Source organism: Barbus barbus (genome assembly GCF_936440315.1).
Source record: "Barbus barbus genome assembly, chromosome: 42".
Lineage (NCBI taxonomy): Eukaryota > Metazoa > Chordata > Actinopteri > Cypriniformes > Cyprinidae > Barbus > Barbus barbus.
The window spans coordinates 14,905,713-14,926,790 of record NC_136720.1 but is presented as its reverse complement, the minus strand read 5'-3'; the positions used below and the strand labels follow the sequence as shown (position 1 = coordinate 14,926,790).

The window sequence follows — 21,078 nt, the reverse complement described above, 5'->3', positions numbered from 1 at the left end:
TCAGCCGGCCACTCCTGGGAAGGTTCACCACTGTTCCATGTTTTCTCCATTTGTGGATAATGGCTCTCACTGTGGTTCGCTGGAGTCCCAAAGCTTTAGAAATGGCTTTATAACCTTTTCCAGACTGATAGATCTCAATTACTTTCTTTCTCATTTGTTCCTGAATTTCTTTGGATCTCAACATGATGTGTAGCTTTTGAGGATCTTTTGGTCTACTTCACTTTGTCAGGCAGGTCCTATTTAAGTGATTTCTTGATTGCGAACGGGTGTGGCAATAATCAGGCCTGGGTGGGTGGGTTTGTGGGTTTGGATTTGAGGCCATGTGGGTTTGGATTTTGTTTTCCCTTCAGAAAAAAACCCTTCATTTAAAAACTGCATGTTGTGTTTACTTGTGTTATCTTTGATTAATATTTACATTTGTTTGATGATCTTAAACATTAAAGTGTGACAAACATGCATAAAAATAAAAAAATCAGGAAGGGGGCCAACACTTTTTCACACCACTGTAGATAGATAGATAGATAGATAGATAGATAGATAGATAGATAGATAGATAGATAGATAGATAGATAGATAGATAGATCATATTTACAGACAATATCAATGATCCAAACAAATGTAATGATGTTATTGTCTGTCTATGTAACACGTGGCTGCATTTGTCATGACAATGTCACGCTCCTATTTCAGTGTCTGGATAGACATGTGGTGTGTAAAAGCACACAGATGAAACTCCAGATGGTGAGGACAGACCTTTACAGCGTAATGCATGGAAGAACAGTCTGGGTGTGTGGACAGGTTCCCAAAAGGCTGGATGTGTGGCTTCCTTCCTCAAGACGAGTGAGGACTGTCACACATATGAAGTGCATATTACCTTTGATCAGCAGATGATTTTAGGGCAATGTCTTTACACACTTTTAACATCACCCCTCCAGGTTTACTCACTTTGCAACTGGCTGGAATGCAATTAGGGACACTGGTGCAGTGTTGCAGAACATGAGACCACCTTGAGCTGCCTCTGGGGAAAAAATGAGGATTCAGTTCAATATTACATTAACAAATAGACACTCTTATAACTCAGACACTCTCAAAACTTCATTATGACTAGAACGTGTCATGCTTTTTGTAAATAACCTTTACCATAACCAGTTATAACTGTCTAGTGTGATGAGATGGTATGAGAAACAGAAATCGTATGAGAAACGTAGCTAAATTTGGATAATAACGTTACTGCATTTCCAAATAATTTCGGTTTACAATTTGCAGTAGGAATGAGAGTAACGTTATTGCCTCACCTCGGAATAAATTAGTTTTAGTTTACCTAATCAGAAATCCAAACAGTTTAGCGTCAAATGATATGTAGTGAAGATAAAAACACACTTTGGGCTGAAAAAACGAAGACGATTAATCTATTGCTGCAGCCGTTAAAGCGTTATAAAGCGTGACCAGGAGATGGCAATATTGAACCTTTAATGCATTTCAGCATATTTTCTTTTGGGGACGTTTCCTGATAACCGTGCTCCGCCTAGCGCTGATTGTTTTCTATCTCGCGTGCGTCGTCGCCATAGTGACAGGAGGACGCCCGCCTACTGCCTGAGAGAGCTCGTGAACATGGTGAGTCAAGTTTTAACAATGTTTAAAAGAAAAATATTAGTGATAGTACGAACAAATATGCATATATAATCAATCAATCTGTCTTCGTGTGACTTCTGGCTTCATATTTAATGAAACATAAGCAGTAAAAGTCCCGAGCCCAAATGTTATGTTTAACTGATCATCCTGGGTTTGTTAGCGATGTTTGTCTGATTTATTATTTAACGTTACTTTTTTTCTGTAAATTTTCCCCCTTAATTAGTTTATTTGTATCTTCTTTAACAGCCACCAAAGGATGGAAAGGTGTGTTGCTTGATGCGAGTATGTTTGTAAACAGCTTTCAACTTAAAATTGGCTTTAATTGTATTAAAATTATTAATGTTTGTTGTTCAGTTTTAATTTAAAAAATAAAATCCAACTTTTGTCAGTAAAATAACGTTTGAAGAACATCTCTTCACTATATAATTAATTAAATAATAAAAAATCGAATAATTTTTGGTTGATTGTAATCCATTACATACCATTCTATCAAAGTTATCTGACATTATCAAGATGAATTAGTTCTGACAGAGTTTAACTCTGAGTTATTGTCATATTTTATTCCCATTTTCTAAACTATAGAGAATAAACTGATAATGTGAGAAAAGTTGAAGGTGTCTGAATATATATATATATATATATATATATATATATATATATATATATATATATATGTGTGTGTGTGCGTGTGTGTGTGTGTGTATGTGTGTGTATATATACTTTGTCGAATATTTGTAAAACAACTTCAAACTTTAAATCAAGATTTAAAAAAAAAAAAAATTAAAAGAAAAATAATCACCTCAGTTTGCACACTATAAATACTTAGCATTTTGAATCCAGTCTGCAAAAAACAAAGGAGGAAACATCAGCAAGGCTGAGAGGGAGAGACTGCAAAGAGAGGCAGATGAACAAAGACGGAGAGAGGAAGGTGCATCTGCAATTTTAATTCAAATAATTTTAAATCAGTTTTTAATTTATAATAAATCTGTATACTGTGTTTCTGTCTTGTAGAAGAAGCTCGTGTCATTGCTGAGTGCGAGGAGAATGAACGGCTGGAGAGGGAGCGAATAGAACAAGAGAAACAAGAGCAACTAGAGTTAAAGGTCTGATGAAGTTCCATTTGAACATTCACAGTTGTGTTGCAGACATTTTCCTGCAGGATTTAGTGCATATGCAGCTGTCGTACTGATGGATTGCGTGTGACGAGTTTTAATGTGATGATTGATTGACACCTGTCAACATCCACAGGACAGAGAGCGCAGAGAGGACGAGCTGAATGAACTGCGGCACGTTCTAGATGAGAATCACTCTGCTGTCACTGAGTGGGAATCTGAATGCAGGGACAAAGCTAAGGTACAAGAACCATGAAACTCTATTCAGATGCCTCTGGCTAATACTGGGGCCACTTTAAGTGCTGATTTGGTCTCTGGTCTTTATAGTGGGAGCGTTACATGCGTTGCGACGGCAGCCCAGATCCATCGGTGCAGCCGGAAATCAACTCCTTCATCAGTTTGTGGAGAGAAGACTCAGAAACCCAAATCCAGCAGGTCTTGGAGAACTGTGCTCTGGCTCTCCAGGTGAGACCAACACTCTGGATCTGCTGTTTTCATAGTCTATTCAAGTCAGTTATGCCAATATAGTTCTCGCTCTTGGTGTGAATAGACCTTAACTATTTCTCTTGGACAGTTGACAAATGAACTGGACTTTCTCTTGAGTGAGGGTCCCGACCCCAATGTTGCTCAGCAGTATCAAGAAACACTCCTGTGTCTACAGAGTTTTATCCACTGCAAACTCAACCAGGTCACCGAGGAGCTTTTGAAGGTAAGAGCTATGCTGAGATGTTCCTATGAAACTCACTTCTATTTCAACGCATATAAGGTGAGTGTGTGTTTTTTGCTCTCCATTCAGTCCGCAAGTTCTCATTCTGACATTGAGACCGGCAACATGCAGACTGTAGTCCAAGATGAAAATATCACTCTTTGTCTGTGGGCGAACCTCAACAAAAACCCAAGGTTTGTGTGTCTTCATGGTTAATATTAGGCCCTATTGTGGGATAAAGGAAAAACTTGACAATCCATGTTTCCAGGTTTAAAGGCTTCCGGTTTGAGGAGGTGGGTCTGGGTTTTGAGTTGCCAAAGCCACTTGCTGTGATTGATGTCGCTGTTCGGATCCTTCATACACAATATGATCACCTGTCCCATCACAGCGAGCGAGAACAGTTACAGAGAAGGAGATCCATGATAGAGGCCGTTCTCACTCCACCAATTGAGAGCATTGCAGTGGTGCAGGATGAGAAGATGGAGGGAGAGGGGGATGAGAGAGAAAGCTCAAAGCTAGTGGAGGAAGACAGTCGTTCGGTCGGATCAGACAGCAGAAAGAGGGTGAGTGAGGCTTTGATCTTGTGTATGTACTTGTTTTCTAGTGTGTTCTGTGGCTCTTAATATCAGTGTGTTTCCATGTGTCAGAGTGCTGTGAGTGTGATCTCAGCTAAGGAGGGGAGGAAGAGCTCTTCAGTCAAGCCGTTAGAGGAAGGAGAAAGTCAGATGGAGGAAATCACAACAGCATTAGAAGCTGGTTTGGACTTTTCGTTTTCACTTCCTGATTTTCCCAATTTCTTCTTTTTCCTTATTTTAAATAAAATTAGATGAGGTTGAATTTATCATCACATAAAAATAATGTTTTAGTTAACTATAACCATATGTAGAATACTACCGATGATTTAAATACAACCCGAATTCCGGAAATGTTGGGACGTTTTTAAAATTTGAATAAAAAGAAAAGAATTTCAAATCACGAGACAATATTTTATTCACAATAGAACATAGAGAACATAACAAATCTAAACAGAAATGTTTACAATTTTATGCACAAAATGAGCTCATTTCAAATTTGATGCCTGCTACAGGTCTCAAAATAGTTGGGACGGGGGGCATGTTTACCATGGTGTAGCATCTCCTTTTCTTTTCAAAACAGTTTGAAGACGTCTGGGCATCGAGGTTATGAGTTTCTGGAGTTTTGGTGTTGGAATTTGGTCCCATTCTTGCCTGAGATTGGTTTCCAGCTGCTGAAGAGTTCATGGTCCTCTTTGACGTATTTTTCGTTTAATGATGCGCCAAATGTTCTCTATAGGTGAAAAATCTGAACTGCAGGCAGGCCCATTCAGCACCCGGACGCTTCTACTACGAAGACATGCTGTTGTAATAGCTGCAGTATGTGGTTTTGCATTGTTCTGCTGAAATACACAAGACCTTCCCTGAAATAGACGTTGTCTGGAGGGGAGCATATGTTGCTCTACAACCTTTATATACCTTTCAGCATTCATAGTGCCTTCCAAAACATGCACGCTGCCCATACCGTATGCACTTATGCACCCCCACACCATCAGAGATGCTGGCTTTTGAACTGAACGCTGACAACACGTGGGAAGTTTATTTATTTAGTCATTTAGCAGACGCTTTTATCCAAAGTTCTCCCTCCTCTTTTGCCCGGAGGACACAGCATCCATGATTTCCAACAAGAATGTCAAATTTGGACTCGCCTTACGGTAGAACACTTTTCCACTTTGAAACAATCCATTTTAAATGAGCCTTGGCCCACAGGACACGACGGTGCTTCTGGACCATGTTCACATTTGGCTTCATTTTTGCATGATAGAGCTTTAGTTGGCATCTGCAGATGGCACGGCAGATTGTGTTTACCGACAGTGGTTTCTGGAAGTATTCCTGGGCCCATTTAGTAATGTCAATGGCAGAATCATGTCAATGAGTGATGCAGTGTCGTCTGAGGGCCTTGTCCCTTACTTACAGAGATTTCTCCAGTTTCTCTGAACCTTTTGATGATGTTATGCACTGTAGATGATGAGATTTGCAAAACCTTTTCAATTTGATGTTGAGGAAGGTTGTTTTTAAAGTTTTCCACTATCTTTTTACGTACTCTTTCACAGATTGGAGAGCCTCTGCCCATCTTAACTTTTGAGAGACTCTGCCTCTCTAAGACATCCCTTTTATAGCTAATCATGTTACAGACCTGATGTCAATTAACTTAATTAGTAGCTAGATGTTCTCCCAACTGAATCTTTTCTAAATTTCTTGCTTTTTCAGCCCTTTGTTGCCCCCTTGCCAACTTTTTTGAGACCTGTCACAGGCATCAAATTTAAAATGAGCTCATTTAGTGGATAAAAGTGTAAAATTCCTCCGTTTAAACATTTATGTTCTCTATGTTCTATTGTGAATAAAATATTGGCTCATGTGATTTGAAAGTCTTTTAGTTCTCATTTTATTCAAATTTAAAAAAACATCCCAACATTTCCTAAATTTGGTTTGTAATTATAAAATGGATTGTCTCATCTCTGAAATCTACTTTTGAAGCTCATAGGCAAAATATTCACATCAGTTGAATTATAATATCATATTAATGAGCCAAATCCAATGTTTAATATTATCAGATAGGCCAATTATTTGGCAGAGCAATTATTTATTGTGGTTATTATTCATTTTAATTAACGCTGGTGTTTTAATCTGCTGCCACGATTTTATTTACATTTACATCATTTCATTTGTCATTTGGCAGACGCTTTTATCCAAAGCGACTTACAATTGGGGAATACAAAAAGCGATTCATCTAGAAGAGGCAATCAGACAGAGGAAGTGCTCGTAACACCAAGTCTCAGTCATTGTTCAAATAAGTACAAGCTAGTAAGCGGAGAGAAAGATAGAGGGAAAGAGGTTTTTTTTTTTTTTTTTGAGTTTAGGATGAAGTCAAGTACTGCCGAAAGAGATGAGTTTTCAGTTGTTGCTTGAAGATTGCCAGGGATCCGGCGTTCCGGATAGGGGTGGGAAGATTATTCCACCAGCCAGGAATGGTGAACGAGAATGTTCTGGAGAGTGATTTTGAGCCTCTCTGTGATGGTACCACAAGGCGTCGCTCACTAGCAGATCTCAGACTTCTGGAGGGGATGTAGGTTCGTAATAGTGAGTGGAAGTAGGAGGGTGCTGAGCCTGTGGTAGTTCTGTACGCAAGCATCAGTGTCTTGAACTTGATGCGAGCTGCCACTGGTAGCCAGTGCAAGGAGATGAAGAGAGGTGTAAGATGCGCTCTTTTGGGCTCGTTGAAGATCAGTCGTGCCGCTGCATTCTGAATCATTTGTAGAGGTTTGATTGTGTTTGATGGCAGACCAGCCAGAAGAGCATTGCAGTAGTCCAGTCTAGAAACGACAAGAGCCTGGACAAGAAGTTGTGCAGCATGCTCTGTCAGAAAGGGCCTGATCTTTCTGATGTTGTGTAGTGCAAACCTGCAGGATCGAGCAGTCTTTGCAATGTGCTCTTTGAAGGTCAGCTGGTCATCAAAGATTACACCAAGATTTCTGACCGAAGTTGATGGGGTAATCATTGATGAGCCTAACTGAATCGTGAAGTCATGCTGTAGAGTCGGAGTGGCAGGGAAGACAAGAAGTTCCGTCTTTGCCAGGTTGAGTTGTAGGTGATGTTCTTTCATCCATGCCGAGATGTCCGCCAGGCAGCCTGAGATCCGTGCAGCTACCGTTGGTCATCTGGTTGAAAAGAGAGATAGAGCTGCGTGTCATCGGTGTAGCAGTGATAGGAGAAGCCATGTGCATGTATGATGGGACCTAGCGATGTAGTGTATGTGGAGAAGAGGAGGGGTCCAAGAACCGATGGAGGAACTCCAGTGATCAGTTGATGTGGTTTGGATACCTCCCCTCCCCAGGCCACCCTGAAAGATCTACCGGTGAGATAGGATTCAAACCAGCGAAGTGGAATCCCAGTGATGAGAGGGTAGACAGGAGAATCTGATGATTGACAGTGTCAAAAGCAGCAGAAAGATCCAGCAGAATGAGGACTGATGATTTGGAATCAGCCTTTGCAGTTCGCAGGGCTTCAGTGACTGAGAGTAGCGCAGTCTCTGTTGAATGGCCACTCCTGAAACCTGACTGTTTAGCATCCAGTTTGTTGTACTGTGAAAGAAACCGTGAGAGCTGGTTGAAGACAACTCGTTCAAGTGTTTTCCCTACGAATGGAAGGAGAGAGACAGGTCTGTAGTTATCTAAAAGAGAAGTGTTTAATGTAGGTTTTTTGATCAGTGGGGTTACCTGAGCCAGTGGTTTTTTATAAAATCAATACACTGTCAATACTGAATACAATATCAATACTGAAGGATCACAGCACTTCACATTATGCTCCTGAACTGTGGTAAATTTACTATAACATACAGCCTCATGGCTCCTGGCTTATTGCTTTAATAAGACTTCCAATTCAAAACCAAAACCGAACTGAGATCTGTATTAATATATAGTTGCTATGTTGCTTGGCATAATGTAGGCATCACATTATAACAAAATATGAAAAACTGGTTTTCATTTTAAAATCTGCTAAAGATTTATAACAAATTTATTTTTAGTAATTTTATTGCAAAGGCAATATTTATTTATTTTTAATTTAATTTTTCTAAGCTTTCATCAAATATTTATTTTATATCAGCTTTATTTTAATAGTTTTGGGTAATAATAGCAACACTGCTCAATATTGATTAAATAAAAAAATATAATGAATATCAAGTGATATATTATGCATCACTAGTAGTATTACTGTAATTGCTAGCTTCTTATAACTTAATTAACTTGTCTCTAGATCAAATTGGTTCTGACTCATCACCAGCTGAACCTGTGATTGACAGTGCTGACGTACATATAGTGGACCTGCAGCAGTTCACACCCCTGGGGGGAGTCTTCTACTTAGATGTGTTCCATCTACCGCCCCAGTCTCACATAGTGAAGGGCTGGGAAATGAGAGAGGTACATTTTTGGATGTAATCTGGGACAGTCTGCAAAGCTCAAAGAGAATAATGTGCATTAATTGTCATTTAATGTTGTGCCTCATCATAGCTGTTAGAAACTGGTCTCCAGGTCTTCCCCTATCCCACAGAGCAATCTCGTGCTCAGAGCTCTACCTCAGTGAGGCTGGATGAACACAGTAGCACTGTTGCCTCATTGCCTGTAGGGGTCACTGTAGCTCTGCCTGACTCAATATTGTTTCTGGAGGATCCGCATGTGGCATGTTGGGATCCTATCGGTGAGCAATTCACACCACACATATGTAGCATCAGATTGTGCATTGTATATACAGCCTCTACTTTAAAGCCTGCCTGTTATTTTCATTTCTCAGTATTTTACTGCATGCCTGTTGATGGTACACCGTTTCTGCAGGTCAGCACTGGCGGGCAGACTGCATTTCTGAGGCATCCTATGACGCAGAGACCCGCAGCATCTCTTTTAAGATGAACACATTCTATGCCTTCACATTACTGCAGGAGTCATACACTAACATGCCTTTCCAGTCATGGGAGCTGAGGCCTCTGGGCCAAGACTCGGCTTTGTTCACAATCACTGGAGCTCTTATTGAAGTCAGCATCACTGTCAAGGCAAGAGAGGCCCTGTCCAAAAAATACACAAATCTGAAAAATCTTTTAAATGTCTACTATAAAACATAGAAATGTAGAACTTTTCTGTATTCATGTTGGTTTCATATAAAGGTTTTGAAAACTATATTTTATAAATACACAAATTTTAAAGGTAAATAAGTTACAAATATAATGAATTACTTAATGATTATCAGAAATTTCGCACCATGACATTTTACAAAACAGAAGTTGGTAACATTTTAGTATAGGGACCAATTCTTACAATTAACTAGTTGCTTATTAGCATGCCTATTATTAACATATTGGCTGTTTATTAGTACTTATAAAGCACATATTCTGCATGACCATATTCTACATCCCAAATCCTACCCAATACCTAAAATTAACACATTAGGAGTTTTAGGCAAAAGTCTCAGTTAATGGTTTGTTAATAGCGAGAATTGGACCTTAAAATAAAGTGTGACCAAAACGTTAATATATCACAGACTAGATGCACTCAAATTATTGCATGCTTGAACTGCATTTTTAATATATTTCTGAATAAATTAATCAATGAAAAAAAAAAGCATCCAAAAGCAATTTTATTTATCTAAGACAAACAGTATGGTATCAATTCAAGGCCAGGCTGTTTTCCATACATATCGAAGGCTACAAAATAATGGTTTTCTCTCTGTTTGCATCACCAGTACTGATCGATAGCTTTTTGTTTCTCAGGGTAAGCAATGTATGCTGCACATGGAGGAAACAAATAACCTAGATCATCTTCTAGGGAAGTGGATGAGACCCTCAGATTTGCAGAAGGCCATGCGGAGAGCTGGAATCAATATATTTGTGAATGAGTATTCAGACAAGTACGTCAGCATCAACCCAAAGGTAACCAAGGGGCTGAATTGCCTTACACTCTCAAAATCATTTTCTGTATTGGCATAGATGGTTCCATGAACCTTTAATATGAAGTACCGTAAACGGTCTATTGCGGGTTAAGGGTTCTTCATAGTGGAAAAAGGTCAATGTGGAAGCCTCCTTTTGGAACCCTTATTTGAGAGTGTAGAGTTCTATCACTAATTCCTTTTTAAATAGACCAGTTATACAAACCCATGATGTAACAATATTTTTATCCATGTTTTTTCCCATTTCTAGGACCCATTAATAGAGCACACAGTGTATGAACAAATGGCTCTAATGTCCTCAGCCGTGGCTTTTTCCTGGAGTCGCTGGAACACACAATGCGGACAAGAGCACCTTGTTCTTCAGGTGTGTCATACACTCTGACTGGCTGAAGCACTATTGAACTCCTGTATACACAGCAGTACCTCTGACCTTTAACTTTTTGACACTGTAGGCCGGCGAACAGCTAAAGGCCCGGCCTGTGGCTGAGGAGGCATGGTCGCTTTACCTGCTGGGCGCTCAGAGGAACCAGCATCTGAAGATGAAGGAGCATGACGACAGCTTCTCTACTGAGCTGGCCGAGGGCAGCGAGTTCCACTCCACCTTTCTGCACATGCTCAGACAAGACTTGAGCACCGAGGGCCAAGCCAGAGTCCATCAGTCTCACTATCTCTACACAGACACTATACAGAGGCTCCTGTGTGCAACACGTGTCCTCACATATTCCTGAGAAGAGAAAGCATACACATCCAGAAAGACTACATGCATACACACTAATATCTAAAACACTTGAAAACCCGTTTTGAACAGTCATTGCTACATCTTGATGATATGCTGAGATGTAATAACACCCTGTAAAATTCTTTATAAGCAGGTGGACCCAAATTATTCTCTTGAATGATTATTTTTAACATAAGCAATAAATATAGATATATTCACAATAGATAGATACAACCACAAAAGAAATGAGAGCATGTGCACCAAATCTTTCTTGGAGAAATTGCTCTTAAATGCCAGAATATTATAGAAACTCGCAAGTGTATTTAATTCTAAAAAATAAATAAATAATTTGATTTTATTATAAATTCTATTAATATATTACAAATAAATACAAAATCATTGTTTTTGTAGCTGAAATATGACATGTTTTGGTGAGATTCTCCTCGATTTATAGGTTGTTATACTCATGTTGAATTTGTTGCTACTTGGCGATGGTTCATTTACTTAATTTTATACCACCAGCTTTGGTTGAACAACTCAAATAAGAACACGCCCAAGCATGAGTATTAAACACATTGACTGAAGCTTTGTGATCCATTTAGCTTGTTTTGCACAGTAAATAGTGAGATGAGTTGGATCAGTTTCTTTTATTGTGCAAAGTTTCTCCCCCCCCCCTCTTTGGAACATACAAAAGTTTATGAACTTCTTACAATGAACACCAAACCAACAGGTTTACGAGGATAAAAACCATGTGTTTGTAATAATTAATAATATTGAGAAAAACATTACTGCATAAAACTGTAAAATTAGTTAACAAAAAGAAAAAACATTTTTTTAAAAAGGTCTCCTCAACACTCTTTCAAACTGCCCATAAAAATACACTGATCAATTTCAAAATGTTAAAAAATGGCAGCCTTTTCGGGCAACCGATATTTGATGTTTGACATTCACACTGTTGCAGTGTGCTCATCTCACTCCAATCCAAATATCCACCGTGTTATTGGCTGGCACTGGCTGTCTCATAAAAGTGCTTATTACATGCGTGGCCAACCCGACGGTTTGTGTACACAGCATCCAAGCAGTCTGCAGTTTTCAGCACATCTCTCGAGAGATGCTCATTTCTTTTTACCTTCGGTAAGAAATGGTCAAAGTGTTCTGTTAGAAGGACAGGCAGCAGTGTTGCATCACAGCTCTTGTAGCCAGAGTTTTTGTTAGAACCGGCCACTGCAGACTTGCCGACCTCCAGGTGTTACACAGGGGGCTGGCCGTTGTGCCTCAGCCCAGTATAGGGCCACAGAAGCTGCTGGATGGTCATCCAGGAGTCCCCGGTGCCCACAGGTGCTGCATCTACTGCAGGCTGTAACATCAGGCTCGCCAGCAGGGCCAGCAGAACAGCTAGAACTACAAGCAAGGCCACCCAAATCCAAATGCCCCTGGTGCCTCTGGAAACTGCAGGCCTCCCATCCATCAGACTGGGTGGAGCGTGATCTGTTGGGCTGGGGCTGGGACTGGGATGGAAAGTAAAAGAAACGTTTAAAAAGGAAAGTACAAGTACAATACCTTCAGCAGCAGGAAGCAAGGCGTTCTGTTATGCTAAATAGGGAAGGAGCAAGTAAAATGTTCACGTTATTGTAATGAGCTGCAGATGAACACTTGATATATCCTTAGCCCAGAAACATACTCTGTTCAAGCCAGCAAACGCAACAGTATGGTTTCATTGTACATATTTAACATGCATTCCTTTAGAATCGATGACACTGGCATACTTGTGTAGAATATGTTCTGGGCCCTATTTTCGATAGAAAATAGCAGGTCATAAAAAGCACAAATAATTTATTTTTTAAATAAATAAAAATCAGTCTGAATAGGCGAGACAGCTGAGGCGACCTGAAGAGAAAACTGAAAGCTGAAAATTACACGATAAACAAGACAAACAGGAATGTTTCAATGTTTCAACAAGACAAACAGTAGGTCTGTGATAGACTGATATACAGTATATTGGTCAGATAGAGTAGTTGCAATATATGACCATTTTGCGGTCTGCCGATAACTGATTGGCCAATTAACAGAAGCAGCCATTCTGCCCATTTTATTGCCTTTTATTTTTTAAATTACATACACACACACACCACCATTCAAAAGCATGGAGTCTGTAAGATTTTTATGTTTTTAAAAGAAGTCTTATGCTCTCCAAGACTACATTTATTTGATCTATAAAATACAGTATTATTGTAAAATATTATTACAACTTTAAGCATTTTTTTATTTTAATACATTCTAAAATGTAATTCATTCCTCTCTTTGGGAATTGCTTTTATTGTCGGCCTTCTAATATGCTGATTTGATGCAATAAGAAACTTTTCTTATGATCAATATTAAAAAAAGGTTTTGCTGGAAACCTTGAAACTTTTTTTTTTTTTTTCAGTATTCTTTGAAGGAAAAGTCCAAAAGAACAGCATTTATTTGAAGTAACATTTGAAATGTTTTACTGTGTTTTTAATGCATCCTCGCTGAATAATTTTTAAAAATCCATTTTTTGATTCCAAACTTTTGAACAGTAGTATAGATCTCCATCCTGCTTTCATCTCCATCCTATTTATCAGTCTACTACTTATCCTGTTTAAGTAAATCCCACAGAGAACATCAGAATAGCACACAACTGTGGGATCAGAGTACATTGCCAAATGCCCAAACTGTCCACCAATGTGGGGAAATATAGATAAAATTAAAAAACAGAACTTTGTCTTCTCTCTGAAACCACAGATGGGCTGCTTAGCTTATTTGCTGCAAACCGAAGCAGAAGACATGCAGTGTGTCAGCACTGGTTTAATTTTTCCACTGAAGAAAAAAAGCAAAGCTCATGAACTTTGTGGGTGTCCATGTCCAAACAGAACATTACTTAAAGTTAGATTTTCTTAGCTTAGCTGCAGTAGCAAAAGGCAGCGACATTATTGACAGAAAACCCTTGATTTGTAGTAGATAATGCCTGAATGCTATAGCAGAGAATAATGGAGGCGGGAGGTACACTGACGTCTTAGTTGGCATTATGAAGGAGGTGATTTTGATGCCTAATTCTGTTAAGCTAGTCCTTCTTTCCTCTGGTTCCTCTTTCCTCTCCTCCTCCGAGTGGGAGTCTGTGTCACATCCATACCTGTGCAAAGTTTACACTTCAATGTTTACCATCTAAGCTCAAGGCCTCTGCTGTGGTTCTGCATTACATGACGCTTTGATGGCACATGCGCTTTATGGTTTTGGCATGAAATTGGTTCCAAAGATGAAAGGTACACAACTGATCCTCACGCGTGACCTTACCTATTCATCAGAGTGGGCTCGTCAATGTCAGCCCAAGTACCAGAGCTAATGAAGCGCTTTAGTGGTGGCCTCTTGGTTGCCATGTTCCTGTAAAGCGGTCAACACACAACTATGACATCCTTTCTCGCAGTGCAAAGACATGCAGTATTATAAAAACAACTGGCATGTGTGACTCCAATAAAGCACGGCGCTAGCAACGCCGAAGTCATGGGTTCCATTTCCAGAGAACCTACTGGTAAGTGTATAATTGGAAATTGGTTGAATAAAGTGAATAAATTTTGTTCTGATACGTTTTGGGTCACACTATCCCATTTTTTGGTGGACTAATCCTGACAGGCAGGGCTGCAGGTGTATTTTGTGGACCATGCAATCTCAAAACAGCATCAGTACACTTACCATGGTGATCGGCGGGAGAGTCTCTCTACCTCACTTTCCGCCATGTCTTTGGGCTGTGAATTAGAAACCACAGTTTATTCAGTTGCTCGCTCCACTTCTTTTATACCAAAATCATCTGTAAGAAGAAACTGGACCCCTCACCATGTCAAAATGGGTCTGTCCTCCACTGCTGCGGGGAATGGTAGCTATACTAATGCGTCGGCTAGTGGTCTTTGGAGAGAACGCACAAAAAATTAGTAAAAATTAACTCAGCAAGCTGAAGTCACGATCTTGAAGTGGTGCATTTTCTGCCTTAACTCACTTTAAAAATGTTTGCGGTTGACTGCTTCTTGTTTCTAAAATCATCTGCAAATCACAAAAGAAAAGCCATGTGATTGACAAAGAGACTGATTTTTTTTTTTATAATATCAACTTACCCCTTTCAGTATGGGACCCAAAGGACCTCTCATTCGGCGTGAGGTTCTCTCTGAGCTCCAACAGCTCTGCGTGCTCCTTTGTGTACATCCTCCTCAAGTTCTCCACATGCTGAATCATCACCTCCACCGTTTTACCCACTCTAGTCTCCTACACATGCAAGGAAACTGAGATGTAAACAAGCAGGCTTCTTTGTTAATTTTGGCTTTAGAGGGCCATTTCAGCACTCTGAAGGGCATGAGTCAACACACAAACCTGATGAATGGCCCCAAGCATCTCTGAACGGCTGGACACTCTGGTCATGGATTGAATGAGGACTTCCAGGTTCTTCTGCAGACGATGGATGATCTCCATGGACTGGTTATCTTCCTCACATCGTGGAATCAGGGCCTATTAAAACAAAACAGTGTTATATTAAAGCTACTTGTTCAAAGAGAGAAATTCAAGTCAAATTTTGGAAGAAATTTTCAGTAAGAATTTTATTAAAATACATTGTCCAGAACAAAGTACTACTTCCTTGCACTGATAAAATACACGTTCATGTATTTTTTTATTTTATGCCAGCAGAAAGTGCATAAAATGACACTGACCTGCAGCAGACCTTTACAACCGTTCACTTCCTTCCGGACGTTCTCCTCAGCCAGGTCCCGCGAGCGTTCCTCAAGGCGTAACCTCTTCTCCAGGGTGAAAATGTCACATTTGAAGCCCAGAGAGAGCCGGTGGAACTCCGCCTGGCAGGAGAGCACATGGTAAACACTCTAGAAACATCACTGAGAAAACGGATACACATTTGTAAATATTTCAGCTTATTCACTAGTTCAGAATCTAATTCAGGTCTGTAACATCTTTATACAAATTCTGCAGAATTCTTTGTAATTTACTAATTATTATGAAAATGCAGATGCATAACCCTACCATATCATATGAAGACAATTATTATTATTATTATTTATCAAATATAGTTACACTCTATATTGAAATTGGACTGAATGGAAAAAAAAAAAAAAAAACACTTACCTCTATCTCTTTGTCACTTGGCGACAGGCTGCAGATGAAATGCACATTTCAGATTAATGGGTACATGAATGTCAAGCGAGTCATGTGAAGGCATGCTTGAATCAGATTAAAATTTATGGATATAAATTCAATACACAAAGCATTATAACCTGTTCTTGTCATCTTTGGTGGAATCGCTGGCATTTTCAGAGATGACAGATGTGTCACCTGAGGGAGGAAGAGAACACCGACATTGAGGAAACAAGCAGAGCTAGATGAGAAAGAGAAACAGACAAGGACAGAAGAGACCGTTTATCTACCTTCTTTTTCTGTGGCCACTGAAGGATCGCTGTCCTCCTGAGCTTTTTGCTCCTCAATGGCTTCCATACTGCTCATTTCCTGTAGGAAGACCATTTCTTTTTAAATGTACAAAACAGGTATGTAAACTTAATCAGCATATTACAATAGTTTACACTGGGCATTAGATGGAATGTTATGAATGTTTATTAATAAGAACACAATCACCTTGTGTAATTAAAAAAAAAAATATTTGGCAAAGCAGGTAGGACCAGATTCTCCAGGCTTTTGTTGTATTGGTTTAGTTCATAGACTTTAGTGAAAGTGGCTCTTACCTTCTTGAGCTTGTTCCTCAGATTCAGAGGGTCTTTTTTGGAGCCTTGCACAGCAGGGACTGTTGGAAGATTACCCTCACTGACAGTGGGGTCAAAGGTCATGTCCTTTGCTTTTTCAGAAGGATCCTTCAAAGAGTCAGCTGAGTTTGAATCAGAAGTGACCACTGTCTTTTTGCTGTCTGACTTGTCTTTGTCTAAAAAGGAAAATAAAGAAAGAAGAGACACTTAGAGAGCAACTTTGTTCCAAAACCTAGTAAGCTGCCAAGCAGACAAGGTGAGAGAAATGTTGATGTAGACTTATTTAATTCACTACTAATAAATTGTATAATTAAAAAAAAAAAATAGTTTGTTGCAATAAATAAAAATGGATTTCCCCTAATATTTGTGTGCTATACATTTTTTGGAGTAATGCACAGCTATCTTTAGCAGCATGCTAACACTCTCTGTTGAAATAAATTGTGACTAAAGTCTCATGCACTGCTATTGGTAATGGTATACAAATTATGCACCAAAGGTAGGGCTATAAATCAGTTATTAATTTGCATTTTAGTTAGGATGCTCCTTATATACTGTAGGTTGCAGATAGCAATGCAGCTCACCAGAATTATACTGTAGTGTTTATTCATATTTTTAATTAGCTTGTATTATTTTAATGTTTTAGTAATTTTAAGTTTTTGTATTTTTCTTAAGTTTCCTTGTAAATATTTATATTTATCTTTAATTTATATTTATTTAATTTTTAGTCATTTTAGCCCTTCCATTTTTCATTTCAGTTAAGCTGCCAAAGCAATATTTCTAATTTTCATTTAAGTTGTCATCTTTTATTTACATTTTATTTTATTTGAAATAAAAACTATTTGATAATTTTAGTTAATGACAACACTGCAGATCTCTAGGCTTTAGAATTGAGCTACAGTTATTGATGGCTAATGCTGAGGGTTTGTCACAATATCAAAATGTTAGTAACCAATAGCAATTCCAGTGAGATTTCATTATTCTCACTATCAATTTCAAAACCATAGCAAAAGCCAAATTGCTATTGAACACACTCATTTAAAAAGTAAAATACGAATATAAATATTAAATTAAATTAGAACAATGGCATGCAGCCTTCAAATTTTTTGTCAATTCTGTACACATTGCTTCAAGTTTTCTTATGTAAATATTCAAATAATCAGTCAGAAATTAAAACAAATAAATGAACAACAGTTCCTGGTTTTCTCTCTTTCCTGTTAATATTGTTCATAGATCAATTTTAACGTAAAAAAAAAAAAAAAAAACTGGCAAATCTGCGTTTCCATGAATCAACTTCATTTTGACAAAGAAGTGTATTCAACTGCAGTCGTCAGAGCAGTACATTTGACATCCCTATTTCAAAGGTCAACAGGGAACATCCTCATGAGTATTTCCTCCTACCTGGTGAGTTCACCCCAGTTGATGTCACCTCCGCCTCCTCTGGCATGGCCTCCTCTTCCTCTGCTACTGGCAACAAAGGACTCCTAAACAAATAATTAACAATAATGTACAGCAACCCTTTAAGATACAAACATTACAACACTAACACACTAAGTCCAGCAGCCCCGGTGTAATAAATACATTCAAATAATCAGTTGCACAAAGAGGAGAAATACTCACTTGTCTGATTTTGCAGACACTTTAGAAAGCTGTCCCTCACTCAGTCTCTAAAGCAGACAACAGAATGGCATTATGACCAAGTGACACTCTCAACAGCAACTCATATACATTTGTGTAAACTACCTACATATGCAAATAAGCATCACACACACATGCATTTCCATACCTGTCCCATGACATTGCAGATGAAATATAAGAGCTACGCTCTGCTTTACAGAGAGAGAAGTGCTAAATACTTACATAATGTGTGTGAGAGCTCTACAGCTGGCAGAAAGAGAGAGAGGATGATAAAGACAGGAAGAGAGAGAGAGGGAGTGACAGTAAGAGTGGGGGAGGGCTGGAGGGGGAGAGCACTTGTACTGGCAGAGTTCATTGAAGTGGGAGTGAAAAAGTGCTATACTTATTCCAAACATACTGATGAAAAACCACACACACACAGCCTGAGCAACATATTTTATCACCAAAAAAAAAACAAGGAAAATAACAATTAAACAACCAACAAATAACATCAAAAACAGTTGCAGGTCTGTTCCGATTGAGTCACAGTCACCAGGGGATAGCAAAATAAATAGACTTATGAAAAGCATCCTATATTTTCTGTTGACATCAAAGGCTGAGAGCCCTTCTATCATTTGATAGAAGCTAGCCAAATTAGGCAGATCGCAACATTTATTGCACTTGATGTCCAGTACAAAATATGGGTACTAAACCAGTTAAGTGTTACGATTTTTCATGTTTTCAAAACAAGTCTGCATTTATTTGATCAAAAATACGGCAAAAACTGTAGTAATATTGTGAAATATTACCACAATTTAAAATATTTTGTTTCTATTTGAATATATTTTAAAATGTAATTTATTCCTGTGATGCAAAGCAGACTTTTCAGTAGCCATTATTCCAGTCTTCAGTGTTACATGATACTACAGAAACCATTCTAATATGCTGATTTGGTGTTCAAGACACATTCTTATTATCAATGTTGAAAACACTTGTGCTTCTTAATATTTAATATTAATATCTTAGACTAATAAAACGTTTAGAGAGAGAGAGAGAGAGAGAGAGAGAGAGAGAGAGAGAGAGAGGTCAACATTTGAAGTGGATCAAAAAAGTTAATCAAAGTTGTCCTAAGACAAGAACGCATTTTGGTTTTAGGACAACTTTGATGAAAGGTTTTGATCCACTTCAAATGTTGACTACTATATCATATACATCTTACTGACCCCAAACTTTGAATGGCGGTGTAAACTAGCTTTTCTGCATTTAGGCTGGACCCCAATATGAAGCATTTCTTTAAAACTAATACATGCTATAGGACAGTTGATTTATCCCTTACCTACACCGATGTCTAGTAATATGCTACATACTGTAACACTGCCCACTCCCTTTGAATTGAAGTGCAGAAAAGCCCTCAGATGAAGTGCAGTTTATTTTGGTTGCACTCCAAGTTCACCTGAATATCTCCCATCTTTTTTTAAGTTAACAACATTCACGAGAGAGAGTCAACAATAAGGCAATTATCACAGTGCATATGTCAGAATAACCCTTGGCTTCACAGATTAATAAAACCGTTAATATCTGATTCTGGACAAACAAACGGCCAAATTCCACTTACAAAACCAGGCTGTCAGATGTCAGGTGCTTATATAATGTTGCAAAGCAGCACAAAGCAACTCTAAACAGCAAAAGCCCAGGCACATCACATCGATAAGAGGGTAGGCACATCCTCTCACGAGCAATCATTCTTGCTTACCGCCATCCAGAACGCTCTAAAACAGCCAACTGCAGTCTCCTCTTTACGGCACAACAGAAAAGACAGCTACTCTCTCACAACACAGGGCCACCAAACAGGAAGTTTTTTTTTTTGCAATAGAACATAGTAAGAGAGAAGGGCAGAACTAGAAAGAAACAGAAACAAAAAAGGGGAAGAGGAAGAAATGGCAAGCGGTGCTACAAACGCAACAAGCTTCCCTTTGGTTTCCTCAGCTTCCTCAAACTGACCTGCGAGTCACTCATGTCAGCTGTGGCAGCCGCACGCTCTCCCTCAGATCCTCCGTTTGCGGCAGTGGGCTGCTGGATCCTGACCAGGGAGAAAAGAGAAAGTTTGTCACTTTATTGTTGGTTTGTTTTTCTGATGTTTCAGGATGCAGCTGCTCTCAGTAAGTGTAACGATGGTTCGTGTGCTCCAGCAGAGCATGGATGGGGCGTCTGTCCGAGCCTGGCCACACAAGTGCATGGTGTGCATGCAAAGCGAGGCTCTGTCAGTAGTAATAACTCCTTAATATGTCTACACAAAACAGCCAAACACAGGAAGAGATGACACACATTTGACTTGCAAATGTGATCTTTGGGTGTGTGGTAGGCATTTCGAATGAAAGCAGACCATAATTTATTTTCGGTGAATCATTAACTAGCACTTTATATCAGTGAGCCAGAGAAAATCCACAAGCAAATGCTGATATATGGAAATTGTACCTTCCTGTAATGGAATCACCAACTTCAGGCAGGCCCGCGGAGGGAGATACCATCTCTGAGTTCACAAGGGAGGAAGGTTCAGTAGATGAAATAAGGTGTTTGACTGAGGTCACCTGTTTATGGGGCGTCTCGGAGCTCAAAAATGCATCTGGAGAGTGAGTGGGGAGGTGTGTTCAGACAAAGAGTGATTAAATAAATTCACATTGAAATAAAACATATTTCTTAACAGGAACATTTAAACTTTAATTTTGTGTTATTAAAATCATCTTATATTTAACTAAGAAATGAAATGTATTTTAGTCTAATACTGTATGTTACTAAATCATTAGAGGAAGAGCTTTTACCAGCACACTGACTGTGGGTGTGAGGCAGAGGAGCAGCCTGCTCGTGGGCGTCCTCAGGCTCAGTGCATTCTGGGAGTTTGTCTTCCTCCTGCAGTGGCCAGGAAAAGTTTCAGAAGGGCAGCATAAATGAACCTCTACTCTGCCAGAGAAGACGTCTCCCCAAACACGACATATTGGCTACTTTTGAAAGATGATTGGGTGCA

At 39.1% G+C, this 21,078-nt stretch overlaps 2 protein-coding genes across 6 annotated transcripts in view; one reads left to right on the top strand and one right to left on the bottom strand.

Annotated features, from left to right (window-relative positions):
• Positions 1 to 1,561: 1,561 nt before the first annotated feature.
• LOC306861384 (dynein axonemal intermediate chain 7-like) lies at positions 1,562 to 11,036 on the top strand. Its single transcript, XM_079403610.1, has 15 exons — positions 1,562 to 1,614; positions 2,459 to 2,560; positions 2,644 to 2,735; positions 2,881 to 2,985; positions 3,072 to 3,209; positions 3,319 to 3,453; positions 3,541 to 3,644; positions 3,719 to 4,013; positions 4,098 to 4,206; positions 8,277 to 8,440; positions 8,531 to 8,717; positions 8,852 to 9,066; positions 9,781 to 9,939; positions 10,207 to 10,320; positions 10,409 to 11,036. Exons 5-15 carry the CDS (start codon positions 3,084 to 3,086, stop codon positions 10,682 to 10,684), a joined length of 1,884 nt encoding a protein of 627 aa, XP_079259736.1. The 5' UTR covers positions 1,562 to 1,614; positions 2,459 to 2,560; positions 2,644 to 2,735; positions 2,881 to 2,985; positions 3,072 to 3,083; the 3' UTR covers positions 10,685 to 11,036.
• Positions 11,037 to 11,307: 271 nt separating this feature from the next.
• LOC306861096 (inositol 1,4,5-triphosphate receptor associated 2-like) overlaps positions 11,308 to 21,078 on the bottom strand; it is a 27,557-nt gene continuing 17,786 nt past the window's right edge. For 2 of the 5 annotated variants that reach the window (XM_079403179.1, XM_079403180.1), the window contains exons 21-37: positions 20,876 to 20,963; positions 20,532 to 20,679; positions 20,058 to 20,136; positions 18,060 to 18,106; positions 17,841 to 17,923; positions 16,425 to 16,618; positions 16,113 to 16,191; positions 15,963 to 16,020; positions 15,814 to 15,841; positions 15,387 to 15,527; positions 15,052 to 15,186; positions 14,799 to 14,946; positions 14,684 to 14,727; positions 14,524 to 14,592; positions 14,383 to 14,435; positions 13,987 to 14,073; positions 11,308 to 12,182 (exon numbers count right to left, since the gene is read on the bottom strand). In XM_079403179.1, coding sequence (XP_079259305.1) covers positions 11,924 to 12,182; positions 13,987 to 14,073; positions 14,383 to 14,435; positions 14,524 to 14,592; positions 14,684 to 14,727; positions 14,799 to 14,946; positions 15,052 to 15,186; positions 15,387 to 15,527; positions 15,814 to 15,841; positions 15,963 to 16,020; positions 16,113 to 16,191; positions 16,425 to 16,618; positions 17,841 to 17,923; positions 18,060 to 18,106; positions 20,058 to 20,136; positions 20,532 to 20,679; positions 20,876 to 20,963 — 1,740 coding nt within the window. In that variant the 3' untranslated portion in view covers positions 11,308 to 11,923. Of the gene's footprint in view, positions 12,183 to 13,705; positions 13,826 to 13,986; positions 14,074 to 14,382; positions 14,436 to 14,523; positions 14,593 to 14,683; positions 14,728 to 14,798; positions 14,947 to 15,051; positions 15,187 to 15,386; positions 15,528 to 15,813; positions 15,842 to 15,962; positions 16,021 to 16,112; positions 16,192 to 16,424; positions 16,619 to 17,840; positions 17,924 to 18,059; positions 18,107 to 20,057; positions 20,137 to 20,531; positions 20,680 to 20,875; positions 20,964 to 21,078 lie in introns of all 5 variants that reach the window. The other 3 variants (XM_079403181.1, XM_079403182.1, XM_079403178.1) reach the window with 2 other exon arrangements.